Here is a 26,758-nt window from a genome sequence, read left to right as displayed (position 1 = left end):
TGAATTTACTTTGTTTTATAATATCTAGAACTCCTAAGGTAAGGAAACTAGAGGAGTCCACTGCAAAGGTCCTCTGTAGCATCTATAAATTAAGTAGATAGCCAATGCAAAAAAATTAAATTTATTACTTACTTTGCAGAAAAACAAACCTAACCTCCTTGTTCTTTAAGTAATACTGTAAACTATTTCAGGCAAAGTTTTCCTTTTGCCACCCTCACCATTTTTTTTCTTTTTCTTTTAAGATTTATTTAGAAAGTAACATGAAAATAATTGGATTATTTCACAACACAGCCTTTTCATAAACACACAATGATGTTCATTTCATGAGAATTTATCTTCACTGTGAAATCAATCGTCACAGTCTCCATTTACTCTACATTACCAAGTCACATTTGATTCCTGTCAGAGAACTGTTGACTTCTGCAGTAAATCAAAATGACAGATACTGTGAGTTTCCTTTGCCATCTATCCCCAAGTCTCAGCTAACTCAAGATGTTTTTTTCCTTCTATGCAGTGAAATGAGTATTTTCCTGGTAACTGTATTTCAGAGCTGGAAAGGTTTTCATAAATGGAAAAAATGCAGTGCATAATCCAGGAAACTATTGAAATGTACAGTATCAGAAACATATGGCTGGAGCAAATACCTATGCAGTGAGGGGCTGGGAATGAAAAAGAGAACAAGCTCATTAAAATTTTTCTCCTAAAGGGTTTTTGCTTGAAAATTAAAACAATTTAATTGAACATTAAGAAAGATATCATAGTCAAGGAAAAAAAAATCTGCATATTACAGGGGGGGAAAAAAAGAGATACAGAATAATCTCCATACTATCATGGAAGCTGGAACAGATGATTTTGCCTTTGTTCTTTAACGATCTACATCTTAAATAGCAAAATGGTTCCATAACCAAAACCCTCAGTGGGCAGACCTTCGAAAGCTGATTTCTTTCTCAGTTGCTAAGGGTTTTTTTAATTAAAAAAGGAACCATTCCACCACCATCCTTCCCCCCACCCCCCCCCCCCCCCAAAAAAAACCAAAAAGCCAACCAGAAACTAAGTTAATTTTTTACATGATCTTTGAAAAGCAAGCCATACTCACACACACATCAGAAACCAGGATTCAACAGATTACCACAAAGTAAAATAACAATAAGAATTCTTATTTCAATGTATCTTTATCAATCCTTTCTTTCTTAAGAATGTGGGATAGGGGACAGAGTCCCGAGCCAGATCACTCTACTCGAGAAAAAATATTTCTGTTTTTGCTGACACATCTACAAATTCAGGATTCAGGGGAAAGTGATACTAATCTTGTTTTGATCAATTTGTGCCAGCAGGCAGGTTTTTAGAAATATCAAAAATCAGCTGTTTTACAGTAACAGAGAAACTGCTGTTTTAATTAGAATTCAATAAATATTTCTTCAAAAATAACTTCTGCCTCCCTTAAAGCTGCAAGACTGACTCCATGATCTGCCTCTCCCAAGGCAAAGGTATTTTGTGGTCTTACTGTTATGCTGTCATGTCTTAACATGCCCATGTGGATGGAAGGATGTTTTTAGAGCAGCTTGCAGAGGTTGTAGGGTCTACTCAGAGCCCAAAGAGGCAAGGCTATGACAGACACGGCAAACATTTCAGACATCTGATTTTGAAATCCTTGATGTCTAGTATGGACGAAGATCAAGTGAAAATGTGAATGTCCAGCTATATACCACCTAAATAAATCCCAAACTTGCCAATGGAAATGCTTCTCTTGGATTTTCACAGCAGTTCAATGATTAATATTTATGATGAATGATAATATTCAAAGCCATTAGTTAAACCAAAGGAGAAACAATGAGCTAAAATTAACAAATTTCTCATGGAAGTAACCTAATATGTACAGCTGCTATCCAGCCACCAGGACAAAGTTACATTTCTTGATGGATGTACAGACAATACTGGGATGATCCACACACAACTACAGCAAGAATCAACAGGATTATATTCATTTCCATCATCTGAAGATCATTTATGTTTTTAAGAACATGAAAAGCTTTTCAAAGCTTTTTTCCTGTGCTCTAGAAATGCAGCTGGTCAAGCATTTGAAATGTTATTCCCAGCTAGTATGTGTGTGACATGCTTTCAAAGGGCATCTCCTGGCAGACCATGTCCCCTTGCTGGCTGGCTGAGGTGTCAGCAGACACAGGCAGAGCCTTCCTGGGCTACTTCACACTGAGACTCACATTGTGTCCTCACATTTCTGGGGTCAGCAGAAACTTGACAGCCCAGAAATCCCATGCTTTACTTCTGCTTTGCAGGAGGGAGGGGCACTCCTTGCTTCTGAAATTCTGGCCACTATTTCTGGCCAGTTTGGGAGCAAAAACAGCTGCCTCTGAGGAGAGGCACATCCAGTCCTCTTCATCTTGAATATCTGAAGGTAATGCCAAGCCTTGGTGATGTGAAGGAATTTAGCAGAAGAGGAAAACAAGGATATCTATCCATGCTAACCCTGCAATTCAATTTACTTATTTGCACGAAAAAAAACAAACTTACAGAAATTGCGCCTTATCTGCTATAATGCAATTCCACTGAGACAGCTAAAAATGCAACTCTCCTCCTCAGTTAAAAGAAAAATAAAAATGACACATCACTTTTATGTCTTTTTTAACATTTAAGGAAACTGTGCACAGTAATCTGAAGTGGCTGTGCATCAGGAGTAGCCTCCATAGAGCACCTGCCCCACTTAAAACAGAGAAGAGTCTGGGAGGAAAAGTGTGGGGCAAAAGCTAAAAAGCAAAGATTTTATTAATTAGAGAAGTAGAGGAATCTAATTTTTCTCCATTCAGCAGTGTTTAAACCCAAACAAACAATCAAATGAGTCCCAAGATTAGTGACAGGCAAGATTTTCCACTGGAGAAAGTGAAAAGCAATGACGCTTTTGTGATTTACACCAGTTGAATCTGGTCACAAGGTACAGAAGTCATGAAAGTTTGGGTAAGCCTAGGTGACTGCCAAATAAAACAAAAAAAGGATCAGGAGATGATTATTCAGCCATAAGGAAGGACTGGCTGACTCATCATGGAGCTGTTTCACTCCATGAGTGGCTCGACAGACACCAGCCTTTCATCCCATGCTTATGCAACAGCAAAGCAGCAGATAAATCAAGAATATCAAGACCTTGTGTACTCAACATGGTGGAAACAGCAGAACTGCAGTCACAGTAATTAAAATGCTCAGCTAGGTACCATTTGATAGAAGTATCTGCAGAGTAGCACATTTTCTTACCTCTGCTCTGTGTTAAACAACGCAAAGATGTGTTTGCTGGACATGAAGCTCTTTTCAACATCTCGCACTTTCAAGTTGTCCAAAGGCAGCATATACTTCTTCTCTTTTTCCTAGAAAAAGAAATGGATTAAAACAACACTGTGTGAGAAGAAGCCTGATGTCAGCAAGCTCTGCTGAGTTGGTAATGACCTTGGTACTTTTGTTATCGTAAGGAAATACCCAAATTTAAATGTCTGCTTATCTTTCATAGACCTACCTGCAAGAGAAATGAAACCTCAGTTTCAGTTCTGTTTTTCAGTGACCCTTTAAAAACATATCCTAATTAAAAAAGTTCACCTCAAATACATAAACATCTACATTTGTTATTTTTCATTCCTCTGAATTCTAAAAAGGCAAGGGTCAGACTTAACTAAAATAAAACTGTCCGATCAAAAAGGAACTCTTCTATGTCTGCACAGCAAGTGATGTAACTGGTGACATAAATTCATCTCTACTTTGTTGCTATCATTAATTATGTAAGCATAGCATTCAATAAACCCACACAGAAACTTTCATTCTGCCAGTGAAAAATATAAAACCCAAACAAATCAATCAAAATCATACCATTATCAAGGTTTTATATGTACCCTGTACAAACAAAATCAGACTCTAATTTAACCACCTCATTCCTCCAAATAGGAATGAATTATTCACTCTTGCTGTAGCCAACTGCTTTGCAATTTTATCATAACCCTTTGTTGCATTTACAGAATTTCACCTTTTCCAGGTTTCTTCCTTCCTGTGACTTCCAATTAAGGGCTAGCAAGGTAATTTATTATGTCAGAATAAAAAACCCCAAAAATCTCCTGAGAATATTGGCTATTTTCATTGTGTTAAACTTCTTTGAAGTGCTTGCACTGATGGATAAACTGAAGCAAACCTCTCCAGTTTGCTTTGCAAACACACCAGATGTTAAATAGAAGGATCCAAAGACAAGAGGCCATCCTCCAAGTCCTCATTCTGGGCTTGCACATCATGATAGCACTGCTGACAGGGGTATTAACACAGCACAGTTGAACAGCTTCTAAAAGCCATTAAGGTACTGTTAAGGCTGGTGCCACTATGGCAGCAATGGAGTGCAGAGAGGTTTTATGCCCTGGAATTCTTCCAGTGGATATTAAATGGGGTTTTCATGAATTTGGCTACCCATTGACCCTACAGAATTTCAATAAATCGCCAAAGCTGGAGAGCTTAGATTCCCTTACAGTCCCTTATCAGGCAGCATGAAGCAAGGCTGACTGGTCTCTGCCTAGCCACCACCAGAGCCAGCTCTGAAGTCCAGCACCCTGCACTTCCCGAAGTATTCTGGGCTGGGACATCCACTCATGGATGTTGGCTCAAGGAAGAAATATGCATGGAACATCAGTTTTTCGCATGCCATGAGACAGGACAAAGGGACAAACCAAACTAGGACTCAGTCTTCTCAATATGTTTCCCAGAATACACCAAGCAACTTGCAGAGCACAGAACTGGAAGACATCCTGGCTGGGCTGAATGTGTGTTCTGTGAGGGCAAATGCAATTCATCTTGGCTGAGCATCAGCAGATTGCAAAACTAAGCTGGATGAGAAAGGCCCTAAGAGTGAAACTATAAAAATACCGTGACATGGCCAACAAAGGCTCACTTTCCTAGACAGCCTCCTAGCAGGCCTCGGGAGAGGAAAAAGCAGATTTCAAAAGCCCTTCTGGAAAAGCACAGTGTCTCTGTTGTTGAATACAAAGGTTATCAAATTCTGTGTATTACATAAAAAGCATCTGATGGATTTTGAAACAGCCTTTATCTTAATCACCCTAGAAATTACTCCTCACAAAAGAATATACACAGGTATATTCTTCACTCTCTCATTGAAGCTCTGCTCCCATAAAGAAGTCTAGTTCTGTGCCACTCTGTAGCTGTTTAGCACAGTTCAGATCTCTATTCTGCTTCCAGAATCCATATGGTTTGAAGCCTTGGGGCTCTCCCAGCAGGGACTCCACACCCACTCACTGAGAATTACCACTGAGACAAATAAAATTAAGCCATGTAAATTCATAATTTATCTATACAAAAAATAAATAATAGTAAACAATACTAAATAAAGATCTTATAAATATTTATGTACACAAATTAGAAGTACCTATCCTTTAATACTGATTATATTCATATGATCTGTTTTGCTATTTATGTCCTAACTGGTATAGAAAAAAAAAGGATAACAATGTATTAGCTCTGCTGCCATGACAAAGGGACACACTCTTGAAAAATATTCTAGCATATATTAAACCTTGTATCAAAAGCAAGTATTTTCTTTTTCAGCTGAAAACTGGACTGCAAGGCAATGTAAGATACTTTGTATTCTAATTCAAAAACTTCATACAGGTTATATATAAAAAAAAATCTTTTGGGCAGAAATATTCCATTTGGGCAGATATATTCCATCATAGCTAAGAAAAAAACTCCAAGATAATTTTAATTTTTTCTTTAAAACTTATCTTTCAGTATTACAGAATAGGCTTATCATGATTTAGTATTCAATTACTGAAAATTTAAGAAGTTTCTGGTGAAGTGTTTCTTCTGACAGACACTATTTACTGACAAACCAAGCAACCACAGATGAATAAAAATAGAAACTGATGAAAAAACTATACCAAGAATCTGATTGTCTAAACAAAAATTCCACAAGCAGGAAAGTTATATAAATGTTTGATGCCAAACTGTGAGAAAGTGTTTCTTCTGCAGCCACCAGGAAAAAGGAAATGCCTACTGAACACTAAGAAGTGGTTGGTATTTATTTACATGGCCTCCTACCCACATGCTGAGACAGGGCAGTTTCCAAGAAATTGAAATCACGGGGTGCCTGTGCTGGAGGCAAACAGAGTCACACAGGAGAGATCAGAGTTAAAGACTGCTTAATTCCGGGAGAAAGGTATTACTGTGACATTAACGTGTGGCAGCAAAACTCTGCCATTTTCTTTTCCTCCGAAGTGGGGCAAAATATACAGAAATGGAGAACAAGCTAATTCAAGAGCAGATGAGCCCAACATCTCAGCCTAAGCTCAATTACTATTACATTATGGTAGGGCAAAAAAAGCTCCAGCCAGGACTATTTGTGCATGTTTCCCATCCCAAGAAGCTGACAGCATAAGAAATAGGGAATGCATGAAGCCTGGGAGGAGTGGGGCTAGGCACACTTCGACGAGTGACTACACGCACATAACTGTGGGTCCAGTTTGTCCCCCTCAGCATTTGTTCTTTTTTATTTATAGATTTTTATTTTTATAAAGGGGCAGAGAACTTAAGCGTGACATGAGGGGAAAAACCAGCACATGCTGATCTCATGTAGAGACTTTGCCTCTCTTTTTCCAGAGTAGAGGAGAAGAAGGAAAAAGTGGGAGGTAGAATGGCCCATTCCTGTCCTTGTGACATGAAAAAAATTCCCCATACTCCACCTTAGAAAAACAAACGAACCTGCTGGCCTGGTGTAGGCCTTCCCACCCTGGAGACGATGTCTCACCACTCGTGGGCATAAGTAGCACTCACATCCTTAATGGACCAGTTCTGTTCTCCGACAGGCAAGGGAGCTGCCAGGAACTGACAGCATGATGTAAATATGCCATATTACAACTGCCCCTTCCTTCTGCACTGTTTAAATGTACTAAAAATAAATACTGCTCAAGTCCAAAATGGCACAAGGGATACAAAAAATACAACAGCAGCTCTCCTTCCCCCAGCAGGGTCTCAGCCACCACTTCCAGGCTAATGAACTCCACTGCATTTTCACCAGGGGCAGAAACCGCTTCAAAAGTGTTCTGTGCTTTTGGAACTTTCGCGCTCAGTCAAAACAGCAAAAGAAACCCTGGACACAACGTCAGCAAACTGGATGATAAGAGAAACAGAATTCCTTTGCTTCAAAGAAGAGAGATTGTTAAATGACTTCAGCTTCTTCCAGATATCAGAGGTGGTTCTTTTGTCACTTCAGGCTGGCTAAGGCACAGCAGCAGCAGAGGCTTCTCTCCACAACAGAACAGAATTAAAATTTATGCAGAAAAATTCAAGCACACAATGATCAGGTTCTGAAATGCAGGATTGAGCCAAACATTGGCCCAACTGCACTTTCAGCTACATCAAGAGAATTGAGCTGGTTTGTTCACCACTTATCAACGCCTTATAGAACACCAGCTTTGAAAAGGAGGGTCAAGACACCAGCCAAAACCTGTCTGTGTGGAGACCTCAAGTTCAAAGAAATCAAGCTCACAGCTGGAGGCACAGACCACACTGGAAAGGTTGGAACAAAGGCTGGTTTACAGCAGGATTCATTCTCTGCATCAGCTGAGAGTACAAATCTCAGGAGTATTTACTGCACACTGAGAGCAAATGTAGATATCCACAGAATACCTCTGCCATTAGGATGAGGCATTAACAATTATCAGGCATTGATGAGGCAAAAGAGTGAACTGCTTTAAAATCATAAACTGAGGAAGAACAGCTTTGAAATAAAGCTGGGGAACGGCAGATAAAAAACCTCTGGACATTTTTGCCTCTGGACTACATTTCCAAACCAACACTGGTACTTGTCTCTGGATTTGTTTCTCCATTCATACTCGGGGATAATACCTGACTCACAGCTATCATGCTCAACCTTGTTTCTGTCAGCAGCCACTGATGGCAGGGAATCATTAAATATCCTGCAATCAGGGCTTTAAAATGTATAGGTGAAACACCCAAGCCAAGCAACTGCTTGGCAAAGCAGTTAAGCAGCAGAAGCAGAAAATAATCCCAAAGCAAAGATATTCTATAGTACTGTACTATTTGATATGGCCAGAGCAGTATCCACATGCTGCAGAGAAACAAGAAGCAGTGGCTTGTGAACCTGCTGAGACAGAGTGATCCCTATTAAAAAAAGAAGAAAAATAATAGTAGTGTAAGGAACTGCTGGTGGTCTGTGCCTGTTTACTCCTGAAAAGGAGAGGCTCAGCCTTGTTTACACTTCAGAGTTCTGGCTGCCAGTGCCAACAGCTCACTCTGTGGCATTTGATGAAAGTGAAAACTGTTAAGATGCCTCACAGAAACGTTTCTAATATTCAAATCAATATCCAAGAGTTTACCACATTCTGACTTTAAATATACCCAATAGAATTTTCCTGTGTTTCTGTTTCAGTTTATATTTCTCTCTCAGTTGACAAAACTGCACAACATCTTCACAATGGTCTCTGCTTCACCACACTTGGCTTTAAAGCACACTTTGAAAAATGAAGCATCAGATTCTCAGACACTACTGCAAAATTCTGAAGAAAAATAAAGCAAGTTATTTTATTACAGACTACTTGGCAGTGAGGGATTCAGGCCTAAGCATGCTCCTGAGTACAGATGTAGAAAACATAACTCTAACATGTCTATAAAATGAAGAAGGAGCTGCTTTACCAGAAAAACAATGCGTACCTAAATATTCTAACATTTTTATGAGAAGCACTGCAAAAGAATACTTAATAAATTGCAGATGAGAACATGTTTCTTCCATCTATGTACCTCTCCCCTCCAATCTTCTAGAGTCAACCCCAAATTGAAGATCTCATGACAAAAATGTGACAGCAGCTCAGGGCTGATGAGCTGGGCTGTGAAAAGAACAGAGCCCATGGCACAGAGCACAAATACCAAATCTTATATTCCTTCAGTCTTACAAGTCTTTCTCTTTTGCCATGGTCAAAATATTGAGTTTCTTATATCAATCAAAGCTGAAAATGCCAAACCTGAAACAGTAGCTGAAAGAAAGGTCTCATCATAGAACCAAACGGTTTCGGGTTTCAGTTATTATCTTTCTATCTTTTGCATTTGTATTATCTTTTTCAGGCGATCATGCATACTTCTGGCAATTTTCCCCCAATCTTTTGGTATCTTTTTCCACAACATATTATTAAAAAAATTTAAGAGCTTTGCTATATCCCTGCTGTTCCTTTACAATTCAGCTATGGGACTAAATCTGATGCTAATGGTAAATCAGTCCTTAGTCTGGCCTTATTATTCATTTTACAATGTCACTCATTTCTCAGAGTTTTTTTTTTCTCTTGTAAGAACCAGCATTATATTTGTTTCTGTACTTTTCTTATGCCCAAATTTCTCCAGGAATAGAAAAAACAAGAGTTAGCAACTCTGCATTTGAAACACTTCAACAAGAAATGGTCATTGGTGCTTCCTTGAAAGCAGTTTTCTATCTTGCCACATTTCAAGATTTCCCAGAAGGACATCAGTATAGGCTGTCTCTACATCACTATTTTGCAGCACAGGTTTCCAGGCAGCTGAAGCTGCAGCTTGAATTCCTACAGCAAACCCCAGAGCAGAACCTCACAACCCGCCTGCTCAGAGCCAGGCAGCCTCAAATTCCTCCTTCTCCATGCCTGGAAGAGAGGATGGGCACAGAATCCTTGGGGAGAGCTGTGCCGAGCAGCCAAGTTGGCCCTGCAGTGGGAGCTGACAAACCTGCTGTACCTGGCTAATTCCATGGGGTTGCTGCCTGCACATCTTTCCCCCATTCCACTCAGTAATGGGGGGGAGGGAGCTGTGTAGGCATCCCACTGCAGAGTCTGAATGGCTGTATTAAATTAAAAAAAAAAAAAATTAAAAAAAGGAAATCTAGTAATTCCACTGGTACTCCCCCTCTGCCTTTACATAATCAGCACATCAAACACAAGGGCAATAGTTTCTGGAATACATAACAAATTCAGTGTTAAGTTTGCTCCTCTCCAAAAGAGGTGTTGATTATCACAAGCAAAGGGCTGGTCTTTCACTGGTCTGTGCTGTCGGTAAAAGGATCAATCTGAGAAAGGGCCTGATGAAGAGGAAATCTCTGTTTAGCTCCTATTAGGATCTTGAAAGGTCATTTTGAATTTGGGAAATCTTGTCTGGGAAAGAAGCCAGCAATTCCTCTGAACTGAAGTGATGTTGGCATTTAAAACTGAGAGAAAGGCCCGACTGATGAACCAGTGACAGTCTGGAAAAATCCTGCTGGATGCGCCAAGTGGCTGCTCCAAAGGTAGAGGGGGATAAATGTATCCTTTGACCTTTTCATCCCTTGCTACAAAGCCTGCTTAGGACAGCTTGTTTTTCTCTGCTGGTGCTCAAGTTTTTGTTTTTCACTCCTCACCTCTGCAGACCATCCAACAACCACAGTGGTTTGTGGGAGCAGTAGTGCAGGATGAAGGGCTTTGGAGCAGCACGTTTGTGCTGGCACAGGGGGACAATGACACATCAGGGTCTGTGAGATCTGAGGCTTCTCAGTTAGCAATTTGCATTAACAATTTTGATTATCACACACACGTGTGTGTGTCTGTGTGTGTGTGTAAAAATATTGTAGTCTATATATATATATGTATACACACGTGTTTTGGTGGTGGGATTTTTTTTTATTTACAGAAAAAGCATAATCCTTGAAACCTCTTCTCTTTGAAGTGCAGCTCAGATTCCAGTCTTGCAAAGGTGATGGTCTGGGTAGATGAACCTCTCTACTCCTAATGATCTTTTGCACTGGGAATACTAAGATAATATGGAAAAAGACCTAGTAAGTAGCACTGTATTTTCAGCTTCCTCAATGCCCTTAAATTGAAAATAGAATCTTTCACTTTTAAGCCTCCTGAAATTCCTTGGTAGGCACATAAAGAAGATGGACCTTTGATACAGTAGCTTTTTTCAGCTGGAAAGACATTTCCTAAAACTCCTCTGCCTCCTTATGTATTTCAGTTTCTATAAAGTGAACCCTAGAAAAGCTCCAACTCAGGAAGCCACCAGAGACCTTTCCCTGAGTAGCAGCTGAAGTATCTCCAGAGACCCTACATCCTTTGTGTATGCAGTAAAAAGATCTTTCTTGCAAGATCTAAAATGATAAATATGCAATTACATAATTCTATAGAAAACATTAAGCAGGATTTTCCTGAGGTGATGCATCTGTCTCTACAGGACTCCCAAACATGCAATATAATGCACACACGCAAATTAGCTCATGGCACTTATGCTGCCCTACTTGCCTGTTATCATTAAAAGCTTTCAGACAGCAATCAATTTCACTGTGGTGGAGATTACTGCAAAATGCATTAAGAAGTTCACGCCTGTGGCAGTGGTCACTGAAAATATTTTGGAAAGCATCCCAGAAGTATAAGACTTTTTCCAGACATCCGAGAGAAACTCTGCTGTGACAGAGCTTCTGGTGTCAAGACTTCTCCCCCAGCACCCCTCTTCTTTAATTGTTTTTTTTTAATTTTTTTTTTAATAGCAGCACTTTTTGAAAGGTAAATTTCAGCTTTTTCCTTTTTTTTTTTCTTTTTTTTTTTTCTTTTTTTTCTTTATTAAAAAAATCTAGCCAAGATATTTGGGTCATGGAAAACATTAACTTCCGAGACAACTATCTGAAGCTATCTCCTTCCTTGCTCTACATCATATGTATAAATCTACTCTAGCTTATCAATTTCATCAAAGAAAAACTGTTGAATTATAACACAAGTGATAAAATCACCCGGCTACCCTATCACAACATCTTTGGGTTGGTTGGTTTTGTAAAATAAATAGTCCTGGGGATGTTCCTATAATTAACAAAGAAAACTGAATACACTGTAACCACCAAGCACCATTTCCACTTTGTATCAAAAACATTACCTTCAAATGCTAAGTCACATAATGCCATCAAATCTTGAAGAGAAGGCTTTGAGATGTGTCTCAGAATTTGACAAAAGAGATCCTAAAATAATTAGAGTGATGTGCAGGAAAACCTGCAGCCCTATCCTTGGAAATCAATATTAGATTGTAATCTCCTTAGGAATATTCATCAGGAATGTTCCCATGAAACTGTCCCAGACTGAGGCACTCCTGAAGCTCAGAGCCAAAGCTGTTCCTCAAACTGACCTTAAGTTTTCTCTGTTCTTGAACCCTCCACAGTCAGAAGCCACCTCTGAATGTCCATCATATGCCCCAGTAAACACTGGAATGTGAGTGGGGATTGACTCGACTCAAAAAAAGGAACCTAACAAACAGGTGTACAGGAATGTGGAAAAAAAGGTTAATAGAACATCCAAGACAATAGAAATTTTCCCAAAGATCCAGTGTCAAGGTCCTCTGGTTCAACTTGAGGCCATATCCTCATATCTTGCTGGTTGTCTGGGAGAAGAGACTGACTCCATTTGACATAGTTGTAAAGAGCTGTAAGGTAATCTCTGAGCCTACTTCTCTGCAGGCTGAGCCACCCCAGATCCCTCAACCTCTCCTCATATGACTTGTGCTCCTTTAGCAGCTTTGCTGCCCCTGTCTGGACTGGCTCCATTAAAGTTACTGCCATCAAAAAAAGTGACTGCAAGGTGCCAGGCAGTGCTGGTGTCCTCCTGACCCCTACCACCAGGAATGTGTGCAGAGGGAAGTGTGTGTAGAAGAGCTGCCAAATATGGTAGTTTTCAATCTGCAGATGCTGTTCTCCCATTTCATTCAGACAAAACAATTTCTCTCTAGGCTTGAAACTCAAGGACACCTTATTGTGTCAGGCCCGAGAGAAGTAAACAACAGTGAACTGGGGGAGCAAATTTGCAGTAAATTACTTCATTACCTGAAGCTGTAATTGGACAATTAACCTCTGATATGCAAACAGACCAAACTTAGATGTGTCTGAAAAACTCGAGACCATCGTCCATCTTTGGGTGTTGCCTCTGTGAGGCTCCTGTAACTGCCCAAAGTGTACCTATTGAAGGCCTTTCAATAAATACCTACTTTATTTTCTAACTCTGTCTAGCCTGTGGTCTAGGTAGCCTCTCCAAGGCATCAACAGCACATCCTCAGCCATGTGGGATCAGTTTCTCTGTAGCAGAGGCAACAGGCTCCGGTTTGTGCTGAGGCAGATCACGCACTGTCACAGCCAAGAACGAGAAACAAAGCTGGACTGCCACTGAGCACTGCGAGGGGCACAGAGGGAAGTGGGGTGCTGAAGTCAGGAGACAACATCTGTGATGCTTCTGGCTGCCAGATTCATTCTTAGAAAAGCAGCAACAAACTCTGAGCCAACTAGAGACTCCATCATCGTCACTGTGAGCGACAAGCACGAGAAACTGGGCAAGGAGTGTATCCTCTCAAGAGTATCAGCACCTGGGAGGAGGCATTTCCTTTGCTTTTGCATGGGGGATAAGGTCTTCAGTAACTGCCAGATTTAAGATCCTTACAGTCATATTCTTTGGCTATCCCAAAATAAAAACCTTACTAATCATTCAAAAGTATTTTTAATAATTTTTCTACTTTTCTCCATATCTCTTCCACTCCAGACTAACGCCAAACCTTGTATTTTCTTGCAGTGACATTTAAAAATATGTCATTTCTCCTCTGTGTAAAATAACATCATCTTTAAAGAATTCCAGTTCTCCCATGTCTGGATTCCTGCAATCAACTACTACTCTGATTCATACCTAACACCCTCTTTTATTCCATGCTGTTTGCTTAGGGAGGGAAATACAGATTGAATACACCATTGTGTAGACTGAGAGTTGTGTTAAGATGACAAACACCTGCATTTACTTAATCATCTTTGTTAAGATACTGTCAGCTGGCTTCCCCAAGAGCAAAATTAGAAAGCAGCTCTTTCCTAAGGAAAAAACGTCTAACCAGTGATCACAGTTGCTCTAAGAACTATCTTCATCATGCTCTAAAAATTTGTAACATTCAGCTTGGATAGCTATTGTTGGTGAAGTGATATTATGAAAATAAGATTTTTAAAGATTCAATAAACAAGGTGTAAAGTTTTGCTTCAGCAGCACTGCCTACACATGCTTAACCTCAGCTGTTTCAAAGAATCCATGAAAGGTACAAAGGCTTTGACAGGCTCCAGGAGCTTGAAAACTCCACACAAACAATGGTCATGCAAGAGGCAAATGACATTATTGCAAACACAGAAGACAACAAAAGAGGTGCATTGAAATCTGAAAGTTGAAACATGCCTGCGAAAATGGTGAATTTTTACAGTACGCGGATAATGAAGATGAACACCGCTGCCTCTCTGGAAGAAAGGGACTATTAACTGTGCAGCACTTCCTCAATGGTGTAAGTCTTTATCAATGCTGACTCAAAATATTGGAGACTATCAATCCCCTGGCCCTAAACTTGCAGGACGTTAATGATTGTAAAGAATCACTGCAGTGTACGTACATCAATTCTACGTAACACTGACATACAGCACTGAATTCCCAGACAGTCAGTCAAAGTTCTGGGCAGGAAACCAAATTCCTTTTTTTTTTTTCCTTTTTTTTTTTTTTTTTTTTTTTAAGCACTATATCAAAACACTCCTATTACTTGTTACTTGTGCTTTGAAAGACATACTCCATTACTCCTTAATGTTGTTAGCTTTTACAGATATTGCAACCAACTAGGAACTGCTGCTGGAAAAATCTATTAAAACTGCTTTCTAACACTGACATTTTGTGTTTCCATGGGAAAGCAGCATGGTCACAATAAAAATCTATAACTTACAAATATAGGTACAAAATCAAATTCCAGTAAGGAATATAGAATAGTGAAACTATGAAACTCCCAAGTCTATGATTTTTCACAAAGAACTTGGTTCTACAATGGATTCTGAAAACTGAATTCACACAACTAAGCCTTACCCGTGTAAACCATCTTAATAGCTGTCAATGAGCTCATTTCACACACAGTTAATTCTGTTATCAGAGATTATCCTTTAATGTGTACTAAAAGAACGTTTTAGACAAACATTTTGTTTTCAGGACACTCAAAGATACAAAGCAGGGAGGACAGCTTATTGCAAAGTTGTCCATGCAGTGAAAATTTAAAAGTACAATATAAAACAAAGAAAACAATTCAGCTAGTTCCCCTCTGGCCTTCAAAAGCCTCAAAAGTATTGAAATAAAATACTGAAATAAAAAGTTCATTAAAAGTGTTCTCTGTCTGCCCAAGTGCTATTTTAACATTGTATTCAGCAATTTGATTTTCTGTGATCCATTCTTTGCATTACTCAAACTAAATGTATATTTTAAGTATTTTCTCAATTAATTCCTTTTGCTGAAATAACATTCTGTGCTCCTTTGAGGATATTCCCAAGGTTACAAAAACTAGATTGTCTAGCAGTTTAGATTTGTTTTAAATGTCTAACAATACATTATACTGCAATAGCTTGAAATAATGAGGGTTTTATACTAATACATTACCGAAATATAATTACTAGCAATTCCCAGAAAAAAGCACATGACAATAGACAAGGCTAAATGCATGTATATTTAAATAAATGCATTACAGAACTAATTGCCATTACTCAAAAAAGAAAAAAAAATTCTCCCCAAACCAAGTGTTATAAGCCTGGAAAATTTACATTTAAAAGAAATTCACATTCCCTAATGAAAACAGAAGGCCTCAAAATACATTTCAATCTGTCCTGAAACTGCATTTTGGAAATGTGGGTTCACATGGTCCCCTTCCATTCAGAAGGGGAAAAATACAGTTTAGTCTAAAAACACAAAGCTATGGTTTAAAATCAAATTCACTTGGCAGCTGCACTTAGCTTTTACAGGTGAATCCTGAGTCCCCTTGGTTTTTTTGCACTCATTTCCTTTTCCCATTCACCTCCCACATCTCCTGCAAAAGATGTTTGGTGCAAGAAGTGTTTTTCAAGTTAGGAACTCCAGAAATGCAAAGACAACTCTGGCCAGTTTGTGCGTGGACAAAGACCACCACTTGTAGGTGCTTTTTTGCAGAGAAGGGCACTGTTTGTAAAGCAACTGGAACTGTACACTGCACTCTCACAAAACTGACACTACCTCCTCCTAAAAGGGAAGTGAAGATGGGAGCCGCTGATATCAGTGACCTCTGATATTTTCTGCAGACATAAACAAAATGCCAGACCCCTTCAGAACACTAAGACACAAAGTCAGCTTGAAGAGAAGCACATTATGGAATTTTTTTTCTGGTCACTGAAAAGGAGGAAAATTTTATATACCATTAACAGACACCCCTCAATCTAAAATAATTATACTCTAATTACCATTGGATACTAAATTCTCTCAGCTTAAACAACACAGCCAAAAATCTTCATTATTTCATGTTTTGGATCATTTAGCACAAAAGTTGACTGATGTCAGGCGAAAACATTTCTAATTGATTTGAATTAGACTGTAAATTCTCAGCTTACTCTGCAGCTTAAGAAAGTCCTCACACAAACATCCACGCAGACACAGCACTGCTTCAAAAGGAAAAAATCCTACCATAGAATGGTTTGGGTTGGAAGGGAGTTGAAGGCTCATCTCATTCCCACTCCCTGCAACGGGCAGGGACACCTTCCACTATCCCAGGCTGCTCCAAGCCCTGTCCAATCTGGCCTTGGACACTTCCAGGAATATGATCAAAACCCACTCTCTATCAATTTAAAGCCATCACCCCTTGTCCTATCACTCCAAGCCCTTGTCAAAATTATCTCTCCAGCTTTCTTGGAGTTACTTTAAACTACACTTTACCTGCTCTAAGGTCTCCCTGGAGACCAATTGCTCTTCTCCAGACTGAAGAACCCTTACTCCCTCAGCCTGTTCTCATGGGAAAGGTGCTCCAGCCTCCTGAGCATCTCAATGGCCTCCTCTGGACTTGTTCAGAAAAAACTGTTAACTTCTGAATCACGACACTCCTTTCTCTGCTGTTCATGTCCTAAAGGGGAGGTGGGGCTAGAAGGGAGCAGAATCTAACAAGGAGGACTATAAAGCAGTTCAGAGTACCTCAAAGATGAAAAGGAGAAAATAAAAAGACCTATTGATAAGGTCACATGGTGAGAAATGGTTGTAGAGGTGGGAATAAGGTTAGGAAAAGGTCAGGGAGAAACTGCTGCACAGTTATCTAAAATATCTGTAGACTGACTTAGAAATGGCACACAAACAGGAAAAGCTAGAAAATTTTAATAGAGAATAAAAATTACTACTTAATTGATCTAACAGAGATCCAGTGGAATTTATCTGGAAAACTGACCTATCTTTATACCCTTGTTTAGAGAGCCGGGCAGAAAATAATTGGAAAAGCATCACCTTTTATATCAAAAGCACACGGATTGGTGTGGGGTTGGACAACAGAGAACATTCCCAAAGGCAATAAAGCAACAAAGAGCACATGCCTCACCATCACCAGGACGTTCAGTGATCACAATACAGATTCATGGTAGAGAACTTAACTAAAAGTGACACATCATGGAAAAAACTGACCTACTGCTTGGCTGAAGGAGAAACCCATTAACAGGCAATGTTGAGATGTTGAGAAAGTTCCAGTGTTCAATCCTTCTTTTACATTACTCTTCACTAAAACGTCTATAAAGCAGTAAAAATTATTATGCCTAGACATTAGGAAAATAAAATTAGTTAAAGAAAACAAAGCACTAGTATAAACTGCAAAGTTTAATTAAGCCCCCACCCCATTCCTTCAGCTCTCTCAATTGTCTATGTTTTAAATCAACAGCCAGAAGTCTAAGAGAATTCTGCAAGTGATATGTGTAAACCTCTTATCTAAATTACAGAGGGAGAACAAAGCAGCAAACCTGAATTAAAATGCCCAAAAGTTCCTTGGAACTACGTCCTGCTCTTACTCTGCTATTTGCACTGCAAGCAGCATCTCTGCTGTTCAAGACGACACACAGGCTTCATCAAAAGGAAAGCCTGAGAGTCTCAAATGTTTCTGTATTACAAGCACATTCTCTTTTCCCCTCTCCTCCATTCTGCTGCAGACAATCTTCCACGCTCTAGGCTTGAATCCACCAGCTCCTTCTCTCCAGAACTTTTCCAAGCCTCAGCTCCCACCCCATGCTCCTCAGGAAGGTGCTCAAGGTGGTGTGTTAGACACAGCTGGGCAGAGGTGCTTGAGACAAGAACACAAGACATGGGCTCTACCAACAGAACTAAACAAACTCAATTTATCAGGAATGATGAAACTTCTTGTTTGTGTGGAGCTGAAAGGCACCAGCACCCTATGCTCACCCAGCATGAGAACTTCCATTCTGTGGAATAAAAGCTGCGAGTTCAAACCAAACCCAGGGAAGAGGAGCGAGTCCAGCTGAGCAGAAAACTCAGTCCAGAGAGGCACCTTTAACTTCCACTGGGGAGGTCAACATCTGGGTCTGCTCCAAAAGCAAAGGGCTCAAGGCTCTGGGAAATAAAGCACCACACCTTCATTTATCCCCTCCTGGCTGGATACCAGCCTAGCCCAGGAGTAGCTACTCATCTTTTCCATTTGGTAGAGTTGGGTGTTGGTCCATCATCTCAGTGGCAAATAATTTACAGAAAAGCATCAATTCACATGTCTCACATGAAGGCTACAGGAACTTGTGAATTGTAGGCAACAAAGAAGATGATGATGGAAATAATGAAGAACTTAGAATTCTATGTTTCACATAATTTGTGCCAGTAAAGTTTGGCCCCAAATTAAGCTTGCTATACAAACTGTCCCTAAACTGTTGAGTATTTTTTTTTTTTTTTTTTAAGCAGGGAGAACACAACTATAAATGTCTGAAGTTCTTGTCCACATTTTCACCTCAGATGCCTAAAGGCAATCGTTCTGCTCCCGCAGTGTGGAATGCCCTCCCACAAAGCACCCGTGTGGAATCTTCAGAGGCTATTTTTGCAAAACATAATAAAAAGACATTTCTTGCTGGACTTTCTGCTGCTAGCAGCCCAGCTTATTGACCACTTCTGTGGATGCATACACTTTCCATAGTATTTCATAGAGAGGGGATTTCTTATGTGCAGCTACCCATTACAAAAATCTAACTGAAAATTACAGTTTTTGACAATGAGACAAAGGAGGAAGCAAACTTATCTTTATGTTAGGATGTATCTGTCTTCACAGTGAAAAAAGCAAATATTATTTTCACGAGGTTTACTGCAAATTTATTACAGCAATTAAACTGTCCAGTGAATCTGTCTGTATCAACTTATTTCCAGATCCAAAACCAGATGCAAAAACCACCTTTCATTTAATTTGATTATTCTAACTTGTGTGGAGTAGGTAGAAACAGATATTTTGGCAACTGGCTGCTAACGAGCTTTCCTAACTCTTTAAAGATGTCCTTGAAATGCTTTTTCTACAGTATTTACCAGAAACTCCAGTGATTAGAAAACAGTTAAAACCCTTGCTCCTCCTGCAGTAGAAATCACTCAATCTCTCCTGCACAGAGAAGGGTTTGAGAAACAGAGCTCCCTGAGAATCCACTTTGCTGCTGGCCATGGCTTCAGTTTGTTTGTCCTGCAGCTGCACAGCAAAGAGTTAGCAAAGCATCCACACTACAACGCCCATTGCCTACTCCACCCATCAGGGCTTCTAACGTTACCAAAAATGTGCAGGATTTTTAACCCACTGTTGGCCACTGGCATTTAAATGCTCAGGAAGTATTTGGGTTTTGACTTTATGCATTTTGTAACGGATCTATACACCCTCTATAAAGATTAATTATTAAATGAAAGTCTTACAGGGAAGATGCACAGGTTTTATCAATGAGTTTGCAATCAAAGAGATATTTATTTGATGTTTTAGTCTAAAACAAGAAAAAAAGAACTGTATTCAGTAGTGTAAGGTTTTACCTGTTCCTCTAAGCACCCACCTACCATTCTGTAGCTTTAACATTAATTTTCTGTGTTTGTGAATATTGTTTTTTTCAACGTAAACAGAAGATGAAATCTAACAAGTTGCTGACTGCTGCATTTCCTCTGTGAAAGCTGATAAACAGAAGTTTCTTTAAACAAAGCACATACTTAAGCTATGACCTGCACCCATGCCAAGCATCCTTGAGACTGAGAATCCAGTGTGACTCAAGAAATCCTTTCCTATGGATGTTCCCAGCTGCATTAGAAAAGGAAGAAGGAACCCATGCAAGGAAAATAAAGTTCCTAAAGCCAGGGAGGGAGCCAAATGCTGCCCAGCAGTCTTCGGTGGGGGCTGCAGTACTCTATTAGATTTAGCTCCTCTTGAGCATCTGGCATTTGCTGCTTTGACAAACACACTGATCTGATTCAGGACAGGAATTGCTACTTTTCAAAATGCTGTCATATAGACAATGTCAAAAGTGGAGATTTTTCTTTCCTTGGCTTTTTCATTATGGTAAAGTTTTGTTTACATCTAAGAGATAAGAAAATTGCAGACTGAAGTCTGATTTTATGTTGACAGTATCTCTTTACAGTGAATACAGGAGAATCAGAAACCCAATCATAGCTTTTAACTTTTCATCTTATGTTTTAGTTACAAGACTATTCTTTCTTGCAAAATGTTTAAACCACTACCCTGAGTTTACTTCTCATTTGTTAGTCAGTCAATAAAAATAAAAGGGCATTGCAAAAATGGAAAATAAAAAAAAAAAAATAGATAGATAGCACATTAGATATCCTTAGAAATATGCATTAGCACATAGGATGTCTCTTGTAACAGATGATGGATCACATAAAAACTACTCACACCAATGAAAGTTACAGTCCATTTTCATGACCTTTATCCTAAGGTCTTAACCTTTAGCCTAAGATGGACTAGAATTTATTTAAAAACAAAAAACAGAAGAGATATTGTATCCAGTCCTGTAGCCAGTCTCATCTGCAGTGATTGATCCCACATTAATTAAATTAGAACATTCCTTATTTTCAGACTGGAGTCACTGCCATCTTTTACACTGATGCTTTTTACCATCCTCATGCCATCTCCAGTCTCTCCCACTTTTTAAGTGACTCCATGAATGGAAAAAAATAACAAATTTCACTTTAAACAGGAGGGTACATCAACTCATACTTAAATGATTTATTTCTATGCCTGTTTCAGTGTGTTGTTCTTGCTGAGGCCCCACATTCTAGCAGTCAGTAGAATAGATGTGTTCCAGCTAAGGCACCGTATGCCAGCACTGCCTGAAAAGACTTGTTTACCCCACAGTCACCTTTCCTAACTAGAAAAGAAGGGCCTTGGTCACTTACTCAAGATTCCCAGAAGCCAGGCAGCCAAGTCAAAGCTCCTGCAGACAGACTGCAGACACAGCTGCAGCAGTCTCCATGCCCAGGACACAGAATGCTTCAACCCCACGTGTGTTCTGAGGTCAAAATGGGACCAGTGTTACCAGAGTTACACCCTCTGCATTCATCACCTGCCTGACCTTTCCCGGCTGGACCTAAGGGACCTTCAGTGAGGACATTCAGAGGGTTTTTGCTATTCCTGCTGCAAATGGCATCAAGTTTCAGAGACATGAGGCTTCAGAACTATTCTCATTCCTCTCCAGTTGGGTACACCAAGGTGACCATCAGGACAATCCACTGAGCTATTCAGCGTAATATTCCACAAGAAGAGGGAATGTTGCTCTCAATGGTGATGGCAACCATGGGCACAGACAGACAGCAAGACTTGAAATACAAACAACAATTCAGGATAAAATTTAAAAACTCTACCTACAGCATAGGCAGATGCTGCTCTGTGCCCTCAGTACCAGTAGAAAGGACATTAAGGCAAAAGAAAGCATTATGGGAACTCTTCCAAAATGAGTGCATTCAAATATCAGCCTCTCTCTTTTGCCATTCTAAAGAGACACAGAATGAATTCAAATACCATTGCTTTAAGGATCTATGAGTATGATAGCCCCCAAACTAATGAAAAAGAGGAATGATGGAGCACATCTAACATACAATTCCCCAAAGGAAAGTTACCAACAAATGAAATAGTGATGCCTTTTCTCTACAGACTAGGATAAAATCACCTTCAAAGATGTACAGGGAAAAAAACTCAAGTGTTTGGAGCAGAACACAGAAATGATCGTGACAACTACCAGCCTGACATACTACCCAGTTTTCTGATCCCCCTCCTCAGAGTTTTTGCTCCAGTACATATGTTGTACTCTGACTACCAAGACAATAATTTGGTTACCTCAGCTAATAGAAAATACCTTTCAAATATTAATCCATCATTTAAATCCACTGGAATATTTAACAGGCCAGCTCACTTGTCCCAGCTACTAAAATAAGCAATTAGCAAAATGTTTCAGCCAAAAAACGTGCTAAAGTTATTATGTTTCTAACTTGTGGTTAATGAAGAGAGATGGCTCAGCAGAACTCAAGTCATATTCTGATAACTGGTAAAAATACACATCCAGATGTGCGGGTCTATGATGCAATGGGAGCAGGAAAAGGTGGGCAGGTCTGAGAAATGCAGATTCTCTCAACCTACTGCTAAACTCAGGACTGGTAACTGGACTGTTACCATCCCTGCACTGTGGGAATATCTAAGGAATATTCCACACTGGCACTGTAAAAATATTTGTAACGTTTCTTGCCCCAAGGGCTGACAAGCCTTGTCACCATGAGTAAAAGTCTGGAGGCCATCTGGCAGTGTCCCAGTAACATACACTCTCCTCTGATGTTGGAGCTAGACCCTATTTCAAAGATTGCAAAACCATGTCATGTTAGGAAAATTAGGATTATTTACAAACTGGTAACTGGTAAGATTTGCCTCCACACAACCTTGCTCAATATAAGTATGAAGTGTAAAGCCATGGAACTGCACAACAAACTGCGTGGACTAGTAACAAAGTAGTGCTCAGACTAGAGAGTTTGTTAGGATTAAAAGTCTATTGAAAGGACAGAGTCGTCCCTCATCACTATTACTTCAGTTTTTTTCTCCCTTGTGTTCAAAATCCACAAACATCAAAGATCCTTTGCTACTCTGACCAACAGTGGAAGAGTGAATCCAGCATCACTTGTGCTAAGTATAAATATCAAAAATATCAGAAAATCAAAATCAAAAAAAATCAGAAAATAAAATTTTAAAAAAATCAGAAATATCAAAATCCACAAATATCAAAGATCCTTTGTTAGACTGACCAACACTGGCAGAGAGAATCCAGCCCCACCTGTGCTAAGGACAGAGAAGTAAGCCCTGCTAGATTGCTCTTTGTCATCAGGGGATCATTTTACACATGGCAACTCTGAACTGAACGAAGAACTGGAAGTAAGACAGATCTGGTTCCAAAGGGCTACACCCCAGGTTAGTGAGCCCTGAATTTTAATCAGGTTATCAGCACAGGTGCCTGAAATATGGCTGAGCAGGAGAGATGCTTTAGAATATCCTCTGATCATGAAGAACTCAGCAGCAACTCCAACAGCACTTAGGTACACTATGAGTAACTTCTACAATATATTCTATAGCTCCATCAGCTCCCAGGCACAAGAAACATTTCTCAGGTCTGTCCATCACACTTCAAAAACCAGCTCCCACAGACTGAGAGATCACAAGGAGCAGAAATGTGACCATACCTGCTGAGACAGCTCTGTCACAGAGTTCCACAGCTCAGCACTAGAGGCACCACATCCCACAAGCAAGAGAACACAATGGAGCTTGGAAAAGCATGCAATAATCACTGTGGTATGCATGAACCCCTGAGAGGATCCAACAGTCCTGGACAATTTGGGCTGGCTCCAAGCTGTTTGCAATAATTATTAACTAGAGCTTTGGGCAGCGTCTTGTATGTTTGTTTTTTGAACACTGCAACCGAAGTCAGTTCTTTAATTTACATGGGACTCGCTACTCTAACCAGGTGGTTGTGATTTGCAGGGTTTTCACAACACTTGCTCTTCTTGCTGCTTTTTTCCCTCAGCTTAAGGTTTATACCATGCTTTTGTTCAAGGAGTTTTTTGTTTTGTTTTCAGATTTAATTTTAAAAGCATGAAATTACCTACTCCCTGTTTTTTTGCCTGGTTTCTAATTAATGCCATTAAAGATCACCACCGAAAAAAGACACAAGTTGATCTGAATCTTTGTCAAAATTGACCAAGAAGTGCAATAATTGTGACAGCAAGTGAAAAATTTACATGACTCATCAATCTCTCCACCAAGACTTACTTTGTCAGTAAATACATTCAGAAAAGACCCTTTAAGATCTTTTGGAGGCAACCGGTCTCATAAAATAATAGATTTGAAGTTCTCTGGCTGAATCCATGATATAGGGGGAGGGGCACACAACAGATATCCCTTGTGAATAGTGAGGTGGGAAGTGGTTTTATGTTTTATTAAATTAAACAGCTGTGGGAAGCACAAAGGACTGGAAAACAACAAACTGGAAAGAAAGCCCAGTACCTGTGTGCCATCACAAAAGACATCATAATTTAAATGCCCATGTTTGTAATGCAAGCATAAAATCTGGCCAGTTTCATCTTTGGGGGCTTTCTCTGCTAACTTTTAATAGATTTTTCTAAATATCTCCTGCTTTCATTACTCAAACAGTGAAAAAGACTTGGAATAGAACGTATAAAAAGGAGAGCAAAATGAGTTTAGGTAAAGCATTAACTGCATTGTGAGCATAAGCATAATTTTAAAAAACTAGTTATATAGAGACAGCTTAACTTCAGCATTTAAAGAAAAAAGAATGAACACAAATTGGGGATTCCCCCCTCCCTTTTCTTCACTGAACAAGATTCAGCAGTTGAGCTTTCTGGGCTCCAGGAAGGCTACACTGTAGCCAACCACAAGGTTGAAATTGTAGCACACGTACCATAAAAATTTAGTAATGCTTTTAAACTACTTCTCACCTCACTGGTTTGATGGTGGTGTGGTACTGTTATACAATATGTGCTGTTGCCAAGGCAACTCCATCTCACCTCAACAGCTGCTGCAGTTTCAGCGAAGCAATACAACGAGCTGTGGCAACTCTGAAATTTACTTTATTTATAAAGAGTCTTTCCAACTGTAAAGCATTTTCAGATGAACCGCTGGAGCCATTTATCCAAGGACTGTGACTATTTTTCAAAAATATCTATCACTGTATTCTAGTGGAAACACTGTGACACTAAGTTCAAAGACATATTCACGTATTCTATTAAATCAGATTTGCGCCAGGCACTTTTATACCTGGTGTAGAAACCTTATGTTTCCTCTGTGCTTGCTCAGTGTAAGTGCAAGAATTTTACATCCCTGGCAACACTACGAGCCTGCCTGGACAGTGTAGCACGTCCTTTTCCATTAGAGGAGGGGAAAAAATTCTAACTTCTTGAAGCACAGAAAGCCTAAGTTCTAACCCATCCCTTCAACAGGAGCCAAACTGTGATATTGCTTCAACCTCCTTTTAAGCAGAGCTAAAATAAAGGGTGAAGTCCAAAACAAGAGTTTCTGAAAAGAAATCTGCAGAGTCCTTCTATGATAAAGGCTTTAGTGGAGGGAGGTGGCTACAGTCTCGTGGTCCAAACCCCAAAGAATTTTTTTATTTTCATGTCCTTGGCTTCAGGGACAGTGCTGTGTGAGCAAGGACTAGAAAAAGAATCAGAACATTACAAACCTTCCCCGCAGTAAGTATTGATTACAGCCTTTAAGAAGATTCGGTGCTATTTCTTTCTTCTTTCTCAATCTACTTGGGTACAGAACCAAAGTAAACATAAGACAGTAGAGCAAGCCGGTGAGGGTGTTTTGTGAAACTCAGCCAAAGTTTCTGCTACTTTAATTTGGGGAGAAAAATAAGTGTTACAAAATGTCTAGGAAAAGTTTGTGCTGAGAAAGCACAAAAGCGTTTAAAGGTGGGCAACACGATTTATTGAAGATGAAGAAGAAAAAATGTGCATCAAAAGAATTAGGGAAATGGCAGATCTATCTATTTCTTTTTAAATCAACAAACCAGTAAAGCAAAAGATGACTTTTCTCCAGTATAGGCTTTTTTCCCTTCTTTTCCCTTCCCCTTTTCTTGCCTTCCCTTGCCTGTAGTAAGAGCAAACAGCGGTAGCAGAGGAACGATGCTGGCCCTGCCTGTGTGTGCTGCGAGTCCTGACATTTAACCAGTTCTGGGTAACAGCATGTTTACCGCCTTCCTTTCTACTTCAATCTGCAGATACAACACAAGGAAGGGCCACTTTTTTTTTTTTTTTTATTTAGTAAATTCTCTCTATATAAATATTTTCAAGTGTCCTTCTGCCTCTTACCCAACTCTCACCACAAAAATATTCTGATAGAGAACTTACAAATGCCTGACAGTGCTCATAAAATTTTCAATTAATCACACAGAAACATGCAATCCTTGGGATTCTCCTATACTATCTTGCAGCTCAAATCAGCGAGGCAAAAGCTCCAGCTGTAACACTGAAACTGCAAAGAATCTACTATATTCTCTGATACTTTAAGAACTGGAAAAAAACCCAAAACAATATGAACAAAGAATGTACCTAATTACCACTAATCCTGCCTATTAGATTTCATTCAGACACCACAACTTCTTTCAAATAACCCCAGTTTATTTTTGAAAAAAATTCCTTTCTTCAGGCAGGATATGGGGGAGGAGTCAATCAGTGATGTTTTACACATGCACATCTGGATACAGTCCAATTATTCCCCTTATACATTCCTCCAGTTGTTTTCATTTTGCTCCATGCTCTGGCATTCATAAATTTGTGAGATTAATTGTGTGTGAGCGTCTGCAGCCCTGGATCTGGGCACGAGTTTAGCTGCAACACAGCTAGAAGTCAACATTAAAGAGAGCTCCAGTTCAGAA

General features: G+C 39.6%; 1 protein-coding gene across 2 annotated transcripts in view; it reads right to left on the bottom strand.

The window, feature by feature from the left end:
- The window catches only part of DNM3 (dynamin 3), a gene marked incomplete at both ends in the record, with an annotated part of 168,274 nt that overhangs the window by 62,828 nt on the left and 78,688 nt on the right, over positions 1-26,758 (bottom strand). For both annotated transcript variants that reach the window (XM_083867687.1, XM_083867688.1), the window contains one exon: positions 3,262-3,371. In XM_083867687.1, the coding sequence (XP_083723813.1) occupies positions 3,262-3,371 (110 nt within the window). The remainder of the gene's footprint in view (positions 1-3,261; positions 3,372-26,758) is intronic.

This window comes from Zosterops lateralis (genome assembly GCF_965231275.1).
Source record: "Zosterops lateralis genome assembly, chromosome: 9".
Classification (NCBI taxonomy): Eukaryota; Metazoa; Chordata; class Aves; order Passeriformes; family Zosteropidae; genus Zosterops; species Zosterops lateralis.
Note: the sequence above shows the minus strand (reverse complement) of the source record. Positions and strands in the feature narration are given on the sequence as shown.